The sequence below is a fragment of the Monodon monoceros genome, unplaced genomic scaffold (genome assembly GCF_005190385.1).
Source record: "Monodon monoceros isolate NGI ecotype Baffin Bay Population unplaced genomic scaffold, NGI_Narwhal_1 Super_Scaffold_10, whole genome shotgun sequence".
Classification (NCBI taxonomy): domain Eukaryota; kingdom Metazoa; phylum Chordata; class Mammalia; order Artiodactyla; family Monodontidae; genus Monodon; species Monodon monoceros.
In genome coordinates this window covers 52,417,279-52,428,413 of record NW_021703766.1, presented here as the reverse complement: position 1 = coordinate 52,428,413, position 11,135 = coordinate 52,417,279, and the positions used below count along the sequence as shown (strand labels likewise).

Below are 11,135 nucleotides of genomic sequence, written 5' to 3'. Positions count from 1 at the left end.
CCCTGTGGCTGAATGGCTCAGGGAACAAGGAATGACCGGGTTGTTGACTGATCTGTGGATGACAGTGGTTTGCAAACTAGTATTTATTTAAGTACCTCCTACACTCCCTGGTTTGGGCTGGGTGCTTATAAAAACACCTTTGAACACCAGACACATTTCCTCTGCTTGTGAAGACAAGTGTTTAGCAATAAAGTCAGATTAAATAGTCAAGAACACAGAAGGACAGGGACTTCCCTGGTGGTGCAATGGTTAAGACTCCACACTCCCAATGCAGGGGGCCCAGGCTTGATCCCTGGCCCGGGAACTAGATCCCACATGCATGGCACAACTAAGGAGCCTGCCTGCTGCAATTAAGACCCAACACGACCAAAAAAACCCCACAACAACAGAAAGACAGATATTCCAGACTTCCCTGGTGGCACAGTGGATAAGAATCTGCCTGCCAACGCAGGGGACATGGGTTCTATCCCTGGTCCAGGAAGATCCCACATGCTGCGGAGTAACTAAGCCTGTGCGCCAAAACTACTGAGCCCACACGCCACAACTACTGAAGCCCACACTCCTAGAGTCCATGCTCCACAACAAAGAGAAGCCACTGCAACGAGAAGCATGAGCACCGCAATAAAGAGTAGCTCCTTCTCGCCACAACTAGAGAAAGTCTGCGCGCAGCAACAAAAACCCAACGCAGCCAAAATAAATAAAAAATTAAATCTTAGGGCTTCCCTGGTGGCGCAGGGGTTGAGAATCTGCCTGCCAATGCAGGGGACACGGGTTAAAGCCCTGGTCTGGGAAGATCCCACATGCCGCGGAGCAACTAGGCCCGTGCGCCACAACCACCGAGCCTGCGCGTCTGGAGCTTGTGCTCCGCGACAAGAGAGGCCGCGATAGTGAGAGGCCCGTGCACTGCGATGAAGAGTGGCCCCCCACTTGCCTCAACTAGAGAAAGCCCTCGCACAGAAAGGAAGACCCAACACAGCCATAAGTAAATTAATTAATTAATTAATTAATTTAAAAAAATTAACTCTTAAAAAAAAAAAGACATATATGCCAAGCACAGCAGAAGAGACAGTCTGGTGATTTAGGAGTGGATAGCAGGGCTCCAGGGTAGTGTAGCTGCTTTCCTCTTTTTAACAGTATGCTGAGGAGGCAGAGGGCTGAAGAGAGAATCCAGGAAAGAAGATTTGGACAACAGATAACAGATTGGAAGTCTTGCCAAAATTCCTCTCTTTGGGAAGCCAGGAGGGAAAGATACAGATTGCTGGCTCACGGTGCTGTGAGGTCGAGTGGCCTAGCATCTGTCCCTACTTGATTTGGGAGCCCAAGTCGAGAGGGTTGACACACCTCATGGCCGGGGTCCCAGTGTGGAATTAGTGGGGGTCGGGATCCGAATTCTGGGGTCTGATTTGGGATTTGATGAGAGTAAGTGTCTCCGAAGTTTTGGGGACTTCACTTGAATTTAGTCAGTGTGGGGTCAACTGTAGGGTGTTGAGTGGTGAACTTTATTTTAGTGTGTGAAAGGAAGTACGGAGTCGGGTGGCGCATGCAGTTGGAAAAGTGAAGGTGGGGTGAGGGAAAGAGTTTGGCATGGAAATGGGATGGGATTTCATGTAGAAATCGGGCTGTAGGTGAGAGTAGGGCCGGGACTGGAGTCAGTGTTGAGACTGGTGTGATTGGCGCATGTGGTCAGGTTTGGGACAGAGGCTATGGTGACATTCAGTGTTTGGGTCAAGGTTGAGTTTGGGTTATGGTTAGGGATCCAGGGTTTGAGTCAAGAGGCAGGGTTAAGGTTGATGGAGGGGTGGAATCTAGCCTGAGTTGATATTTGGAGGCAGGAACTTGGTAGGAACTAGATTCCAAGTTGACGTAAAAGTTTAGAATTGGTCAAGGTTATAGCAGAATTCAGGGTTAGGATTGGGTACAACGTAAGGTTTCGGGTTAAAACTCATGCTTGCATCAATATTGGTGTTGAGCCTTTAGTATATGTGTCTTCTACCATCAGATACCAAGCTTGGTCAGAATTCAAAGTGAAACCTACGTGTTAACCTTTTTAAATTTCTATAATTTGACTGTATCCTTTACCAACGTTAGTGGTGGATGAGAAGATAGATTACCATCTTTCAATATGCTTATTTATTCCGTTTCCCATACAACACTGTTTAGTTTTGGAATATGTGTCATGTGCTATTCAGGCTTATAATAAAATAATTGTATTATTAAAAAAAAAGATTGGTGTTGAGAATCGTGTCAAAGTAAGGATTGGAGTTAGAATTATGCATGAAGTCCCTGGATTCTCTCTTCAGCCCCTGCCTCCTCAGCATTCTGTTAAAAAAGAGTGAGGTCTTTTTCACTCTCTCATAGGCACTTGATCATATCCAGCCGTATCTTCTCAATGAATGGTACCACCATCCATCAAGCAAGAGACCTTGAAGCCTTAACATCTGTCTCCCTCACCACAACTTCCGTTCAATCCATCACCAAGCCCTGTTGATTATCCTAAATGCATCTTGAATCCATCCACTTATTACCATCTCCACCTCCCCAATGGCTTTATCCAAGTCATCATCTCTCATCTGAACAATAACAATAGTTTCCTCATGTCTCCACATCCCCTTAAAATCCCCTTAGTATAGCAGCTAGAAAACACAAATCTTGTTATGTCACTCCATCTCTCTGCTTGACCATCTGCGGTGTTTTGGCTTGGTCCACCAGCCACTTCTCTCCCCAGTCCCAGGAAGGCTTCCACCATTCCAGAGTTTACATCCAGAAGGGGCACCATCTTGAAGAAGAAGAAAAGAGAATTCTTCCGGCATCTCTTTTTGGAAATAAGAAAGCCTTTCCGAGAAGTGCCCTAGTGGTCTTCCCCTCATTCCTCATTGGACAGAACTGCATCACATGTTCATTTCTAAACCAATCGCTGGCAGGCAGAAATGGCTTCTCTGCTTGGTGCAGTAAAGTTTACAATCATGATGAGGATAAAAGATTATCCAAACAAAATTGGGGCTCTGATGGAAAGACAGAAGGAATGAATGTTTGAGTAGGCAGCAATAATGTCTATTATGGGCCAAACTATGGGACAAAAATAGAGTTGGGGTAGGGGTCAGGATTGAGGTAAGATTTGGGCTCAGGGCTGAGGAACAAATCACACTTTGGGGGTCTGATTTAGAAGTTGGGGTCAATTCCGCTTTTAGGAGCTTGCCTTCAAGTATAATGGTTCCCATCTCACTCAAGGTAAACACCAAAGTCCTACACTGATCTTTAAGGTCCTATGTCATCCTAGTCCTATTATCTCCCCGACCTCATTACCTGCCCTTGTCCCCCTGCTCATTCAGCTCCAGTCAAAAGGGTTCCCCTGCTAGAACATTCTAAGCATGCCCCTTGCCTAACTGACCTGCCCATTTGCTCTGCCTAGGACTCACTACCTCCAAGTAGCTACATGGATCAATCCACCATCTCCTTTAGGATTTTGTTCAAATGTCATGTTCATGTGGAATCTTCCTAATATTATAACCCCCGGGGTCCCTGAGAGTGGAGGAAACCAGTAACTCCCTATCCCTCTTCCCTGCTCTTTTTTTAAAATTTTATTTAAATCTTTTTATAAATTTTATTTATTTATTATTTAAATTTTTTAAAGTTTATTTTATTTGTTTTAAATATTTATTTTATTTGAAGGTACACTATGACTCAGACAATCCCCACGATATTCTTTCTTGTTCCCAGGTTCTCCACATGACGTTTCTGCTTTCTTCCTTTTCAATGTACATTTCTCTCGGTCTTGTATTTTTAATGCAGAGCTTTTGCTTTGAAAAAGCACAAAGTGCGACAAAGCAAGTCGATACTGCCTAAAATATTAGATGTGAAAAATAATCATGGGTGACTGCTTGGTTTACCTTGAAAATATACTGAGAATAGAGTTCTACTTTCTGTTCATTATTAGTTGCAAGGTGACTCTGAAATAAATACAGGTCTGTTACTTTCTCATACAGTCTGGTGGTGTAACAAAGATGTTTTTTGACCTTCCGATGCATAACAGTAAGTTGCAGGCACATAGGAATTATAAAATATATTTATTAAATGATTGTTAAATGGCTGAATGGTGGCATTGATTTAAATACCCTCTTCCCTGCTTTTATTTTTCTCTGTAGTACTTACCAACATCTAACAAACTATATATTTTATATCTTTATTTTTGTATTCACAGTCTCCACCCACTAGAACAAGAGGCTGTATGAAGAAATTTTTGTTTGCTTTGCTGAGCACAGTGTCCCCAGGAACCAGAATAGCTGCTGGCACAGAGTATATGCTCAGTAAATACTGCTTGCGTGAACACAATCAGCGAAGGTAAATGTACAAGGAAGCTCAACCCAGCATTATTATAATTAAAACTATCCCAAAATACTCCAATTTGAAACACACTACATAAGTCAGGGTACAACTATAGTATGGAATGTTATGCAACCATTAAGAAGGAAGGAGACCCATTGAAACACACTAAGAGGAGGGACTTCCCTGGTGGCTACTCTGAGCTTCCAATGTAGGGGGCCCGGGTTTGATCCCTGGTCAGGGAACTAGATCCCACACGCATGCCGCAACTAAAAGTTCACATGCCACAACTAAGGAGCCTGCCTGCCGCAACTAAGACCCAGCACAACCAAATAAATAAATGTTTCAAATTTTTTTTTAAATAGATAAATATACTAGGAGGAAAAATTGTTCAAGGTAATTTATAAAGAAAAAGTTTATATTAGATAATGTTTAGTACAGACGTTTTTGTTATAAATACATAATATGTATAGAAATCTCTGTATCACAGGAGAACAGAGACTATATTGATAAACGTAAGCATTTATCAGGGTGGAGTTAGGGAAAGAGTTTTCTTTTTCATTCATACCCTATATTACGTTCAAAAGACATGACTGGGTTCCAGCCTGAACAAATTATCACAAGCTCGTCAGAATCACGGTATGGGCTCTAGCTTATCCCTGAGAGGGGATTGGGGCAAGGAAGTGGCCCCAAAGGAGGACCCAAGTCACAGCGCATTTCCTGAGCTCAGCCACTCCTTGAATCTGCCCCTCGAAGCCAGAGCACCTGCGGCTCCCGCCTCCGTAGCGGCCACCTGGGATGCTGGGCCCAGAATGCGCAGGGGCCTGCGGGAGGGTGGAAAAAGTAGAGTGCTGCCAAGTGAATTAGCTGCCTCGGGGGTTCGAGATAACCAGATGCACAGGAAGAGGGTGTCTCAGAGCCTCTCCCACCTGCATTCCGGGGCGCTGAGGGCGGGGGTGGGGGCGGGGGCTAGACGTGGTATAAGACTGCCGCCCTGGGCAGGTCTGGAGACACTTGACTCCCAACGGAGTCTGCGCCCCACATCAGATCAGGCCCTCCGGAGGTGAGAAGGGGCCTCATTTGGGGGGGGGGGCGATGAGGCTGGCTGGACAGCTGACTCCTGTTCCTGAGGGGAGGGGGCAGTGGGAAGCCTGGACGCCCGGCTCTGACAGATGAGGGGCTGGAGGTCTGGAATTTTTGGTCTCTTAGGGGAAAAGGAACTAGGGATACAGACTTATGGATGACGAGAGATGGGAGCCCAGATTCCTGGGTCCCAAGGGGAAGGACTCCTGGGTCTGAAGGAGGAGGGGGCTGGGGGCCAGGACTCCTGCTTCCTGAACTCTGTCCTTCTCCCCAGCAAAAGAGACCCCTCCTCTACCTGGCAGCCCCTGAGAGACTCAGAGAAGCCACCATGGCAGGATTCCTTCTTCCACCCCTGCTGACCCTACTGCTGTCCTTAGCCCTGGGATCTGCTGCACAGGAAGGTGAGGGCCAGTCTGGGAGGGCTGCCCTAACCCTTGGACCACCCATCATCCCCAGTGACCGTCTTCAAGGGCCCCTCTCTCCAAGAGGTCCCTGAGTCAGGACCTCCCTCTGCTCCAGCAGCTTTCTCCCTCAGAAGACAAGACCCTTCTGCCACTTTTCTTCCTGCTTCCTTCTGACTCCTGGGGTCTCTGTGTCCCCCAGGCCCTGTCTTCTGCACTCAGGGTCTCTCCTATCAGCTTCTGTCGTCAGCTCCAGACAGACAAGATGCTCCTCCTGGGTTTCTGAGTGGGCTGCCTCTGTCTCTCTCCATCTCCATCTCCTGCTTTCTCTGCACTGTTCTCCATTTCTGCCTCTGCATTTCTCCCTGTCTCTCTGTCTGTCTCCATCTCTGTCTCCAAATCCCTCCGCTGTTGACTCAGCCTTCCTCTGAGGCTTACTACCCATGTTTTTCTCCATGTCTCTATCCAGCCCGGGATAAGAACAGCGAGAAGATTATTGATGGAATCCCGTGTCTAAGAGGCTCCCAGCCCTGGCAGGTGGCCCTGCTCAACGGCAATCAGCTCTACTGTGGAGGCGTGCTGGTCAACGAGTGGTGGGTGCTTACTGCTGCCCACTGCATGATGAAGTACGTGGGCACGGGTGCTCTGAGCACTTCCAGCTCTCCCTCTGGGTCCCTGCCCCCCCAGTCTCTGTTCCACCGACCCCCGTCTCTGCCCTGCCCCCTCTCTGGGTCTCTGTCGTTCCCCCCCACCCCCGCCCAGGATCTCTGTTTTTCTCTCTCTGGGTCTCTCTCCCGCTCTCTCACTCACAGTGACGCTATGAATGTTGCTCCGTTCTCCCAGTGCGTACAACGTGCATTTGGGCAGTGAATCCCTGAGCAGAGGCCAGAAGATCAGGGCCACAATGTCATTCCGCCACCCCGGCTACTCCACGCAGAGCCAGGTTAATGACCTCATGCTGGTGAAGCTAAGGACGCGGGCCAGGCTGTCATCCACCGTGAAGAAGGTCAACCTGCCTTCCCGCTGTGAACCCCCTGGGACTACTTGTACCGTTTCTGGCTGGGGCACCACCACCAGCCCTATTGGTGAGGCTCCCTCAGTGACCCAGGAGCCACAGACCCTGAACCCCTCCTCCCTCAGACCCCGGAGACCAGGAATCAGGTCCTTTTTCAACACCCTAATGTTTAGCACCCCAGCCCCCTCCTCCTTCAGGGTCTAGGATCCTGGACCCGCATCCTCTCCCCATCAGGACCCACGAGTCCACAGTCCCAGGCCTCTGACTGACAAGCCCCCCCACCCTCATCTTGCAGCGACCTTTCCAGAGAGACTCATGTGCACAGAGGTCGACATCATCTCCTCTGGAGACTGCAGGAAGGTTTACATGGACTTGCTGGGAGATTCCATGCTGTGTGCTGGCATCCCCAACTCCGGCACCAATGCCTGCAACGTGAGCCCTCCTTCCTCCCCTGCCCTGGGTCCCTGGCTGCTTCATCTCAGCACAGAGCCCCATCTTCCCCCTCTATCCAGAATCTTTGCACCTGACCTTGGCGCTGAGCATTCCCTCATCACCCCCTGCCCCACCCTAGACCCAGCTTTCCTAGCTTTCTCTATCCTATTCTCTGCTCAGGTCAGTAGTGGCAGCCCAGTGGGGGCTGGTATGGCCCTGAGGATGAGGCAGAAAGATGAATGGGAGGGGCTGGGGATGGGCAACATGCGGCCAGGATTAGGGGAAGGCGAGTGAAGCCTTGGCTTCAAACCCAAACTTTAAAGGGGAGGGGGTGCCCAGAAAACTCAGTAATCAAGATAAATGACATTCTTATGCAATATTTTTTTAAAAATCTATGCAAAAGTCCACGATGAACAAAATATCAGAATTTTCAATAAAGAGCCATCAGTCTTACTGAATTTCCCACTTACCTCAGGCTTCAAAAAGTCTCAGCACAGCCCTGTACTGACCCTTTATCTAAAATTGGGATACTGTGTTTATCATGGACTTTTTCATATTAAATTCAATTTTAAGGTATTGCAGTAAAATACTGTTTATTGCAATTACTGAGACTGTGTGCCCGAAGTTAATGTCTCACTCACCTCACTTGGGTCCTGGCCTGGGCAAAGAACTGTCTCTCCCCTCCTCTTTGTAACTCCCTCCCTGTCTCTGAACAGTATCTTCCCACATCTCCCTTTACACCTAATTTCATTTCATTCTTTCCATCAGTGTTGCCACCCACCCCCGCCCCCATTGGCTGTCTGCTTCTGTCACTCTTTTTTTTTTTTTTCCGGTACGCGGGTCTCTCACTGCTGTGGCCTCTCCCGTTGCGGAGCACAGGCTCCGGACGCGCAGGCTCAGCGGCCATGGCTCACGGGCCCAGCCGCTCCGCGGCTTGTGGGATCTTCCCGGACCGGGGCACGAGCCCGTGTCCCCTGCATCGGCAGGCGGACTCCCAGCCGCTGCGCCACCAGGGAAGCCTGTCTCTCTTTTTATCTGCCTACCTCTCTGCCGCTCTCTCCAGCCCCTACACTAGTGTTTCTCTGTCCTCCCTCTACTGCTCCACCGTTCTTTTCTCCATCCTTTGCTTAACTCTTTTCCTCTTCTCTGTGACTCCCTTTCCTTGTCTCTCTCCCCGTACCTCCACTCCTTTCGCTCTCACCTGTACCCTCAGCTGTCAGGGGTGGTGGGAGGGTAAGTGTTAGGGATGGGGTGGTGGGAGGGTAAGTGTTAGGGATGGGGTGATGGGACGGGAATGTGTGTCCTAGAGAATGGGGCATCCTTCTCTTCCCCTAGTGAGGGCCGGCTTCACGAATGTGCAAGTTGTACAGGGACACGCGGTCCCACACTCAGGAGAGTCCCACCCTCGGTTTAAAGCACTCCTGTTGCTGTCTTGAAATTCTTAATACTTTCTAAGCGAGGGAGCCCACACTTTCATTTTGCACGGGGACTTATGAATTGTGTCATCGGTTAGGCCCCCGATTTCCAAGACCACCCTGTCCCTCTTTCATGCCCATGTATCCGTTCCCTGGAGATACTGCCCCTTCTCCCATGGGCTTGGCGCTGAGTCCTCAAAGATGGGGAAGAAATGGGGCTCTGACCCCCTGGAAGCCCTGCCCCTTCCCTGTGATTGGTCCCATTGGCCGGGGCTCAAGCCAATGTCTTCAGAGAATGTGGTTTGTCTTCTCCATGATGGCCCTAATTCCTGCTCTACTATTGGTCCCCAGAGACTATGAGTCTCTCCCCATTGGCCGGGGTGGAAGTCCAGGGTCTGGCAAGACAAAGACTGACAACCGTGGGGGTGTATGAGACAGAAGTGGGGGCGGGACTTCACTCTGAAGCTGAAGCTAATTTGCTTTGTCCCCTCCAGGGTGACTCAGGGGGACCGCTGATGTGCAAAGGTACTTTGCAAGGCCTGGTGTCCTGGGGAGGTTTCCCTTGCGGCCAACCCAACAACCCAGCTGTCTATACCCAAGTCTGCAAGTACGTCGATTGGATAAACACCACCATGAGCATGTATTGCTAATCTCTCCGTACTCCCATCTCTCCATCCCTACACCCTGAACAGGAAATTCACAGAAATAAGGACGTCGATGATCTACAGTCATACTTGACTTTACTTTTCCTCAAAGACATATCATAAACCTCCACAATATGCCATGTGTGTAAGTCAATCAAATCAGCAAGGAATTAAAACCAAAACACGCGACACAAAAACCTCAGTGCCGGTAAAGAAGTAGTGAGACCAGCACCCTCGGCCACTGAAACTGTAAATTCATACGATTTTTATGGAAGTTGATTCGGCAATGTGAATCAGGACCCTTGTTCTCCACCTTTGACCCAGCAATTCTAGTTCTAGGAAGATACTACTACAAAAAAAAAAAAAAAATCCAAAATGTGGAGCAAGGTTTGAATTTATCACAACATTATTTATCATAGCAAAACGGTGGAAACACTGAACATGTCCGGAATCAGTGGCGTGTTTAAGTAAACAAAAGGCTAGCTTGAGACAAGGATATGCAACTGCTAAGGCTAATAATTATGCAGAATTGTTAGTGTTTTGCAAGGATGTTTATGCTATGTGATGTTAAATGAGAAAAGGAAGATACAGAAATATATGTATATGTGATCCTTGCTATGTAAAATGAAAATATTCACAAAATGAAACCTGAAATCATGTGTACCAAATTGCATACGGTGGTAGTCATGGGAGCGTAGCCTGCTTCCTTGCATTTACTTTTCCGTGGGTATGCACTTTTATAACCTGATAAACAGCAGTGGAAAAGCTCTGGAGATCTAAGGTGGAGGAGAGGAGACCCTTAGAGAGGAAAGAAAAATGTATGTGATTTTTGGTCCCTTGCCTTGCCTCCCTGCCCAGTGGCATATTTTTTCTCCATTTCCTGGGTCTCCGTATTCCTCATCGGTAAAATGGAGAAGCGAAAGAGGAAAAGGGAAGGTAAAGAGAGTAAAAGGGAGGGAGGAGAGAATATGTCTACTTCTTCAGGGTGGAAAGGGGTGTGAAAGTGTTTCTGGGCATTTCACGGGTGACAAACTAGGAGAGAGGGAGAAGGTGTGGGGGAAGCATAGGGCTGGCAGGAAGACAGGACACCTCGGTCCCACAGGGGCCCCCCAAAAGTGAGCCACCAGCCTCCTGGATGCCAGGGGAGGCTGGGGGCTGGGAACCCAGGTAGGTGGTCTCCTGTCCTCAAGAAGGCAGGGAAGGGGCCTCAGAAAGGGTGGAGGTAGGAGTCCCAGTGACTCAGCCTGGCCATGGCCCTACTCCTGCCATCCAAGTCTCCTGGGCAGCCATACCTCAGAAGGTGCTGACAGAGGGAGCCTCTCCGATGCCCAGGACTCACCTCTCCTACCTGTCTTTCCAGTTTCTCCCCCAGAATTCTCGATTGGTCAACATTCTCCTCTTGTTGAAGCTCCACCATCTTCGCCTCTCTCCTAGCCTCCTATTCTCCCACGCTTCTTCGTATTGCAGGAATTCTGTAGCCACCGTGGAATTTCTTAACTTCCTCTGGTGTTCCTGTGCACAGGAAGCTAAGCCCCCTCCTCCCTCAGACCCAGGAGTCCAGGCCCCCAGCCCCTCCCGCCTCTGGATCTGTGTCAAGTTTAAGGAATGTCAAGAGTATTTGGCCACCACCCTCATGAAGCTCCATCAACTTCCCCTCTCTCCAGCAAGCCACCCCAAATCCATATTCAACCTAAAAGTTTAAAAAGTAACAAAACATCACAGTTGCACTAGGTCAGCCTATAGACAGCTGGCTCTGCCTCTTGGCAGCTCTTGTATACACGTCAGGAGGTGGATTGGTTTACAATGACTTGAGAGCATACTCTTG

General features: G+C 48.8%; 1 protein-coding gene across 1 annotated transcript; it reads left to right on the top strand.

The window, feature by feature from the left end:
• Window positions 1–5,731: 5,731 nt before the first annotated feature.
• On the top strand, window positions 5,732–9,316 carry LOC114905116 (kallikrein-7-like). The gene is made up of 5 exons (XM_029239628.1): window positions 5,732–5,804; window positions 6,274–6,430; window positions 6,648–6,889; window positions 7,115–7,251; window positions 9,161–9,316. The coding sequence occupies exons 1-5, from the start codon at window positions 5,732–5,734 to the stop codon at window positions 9,314–9,316; spliced, it is 765 nt and encodes a 254-aa protein (XP_029095461.1).
• The last annotated feature ends 1,819 nt before the right edge of the window (window positions 9,317–11,135 follow it).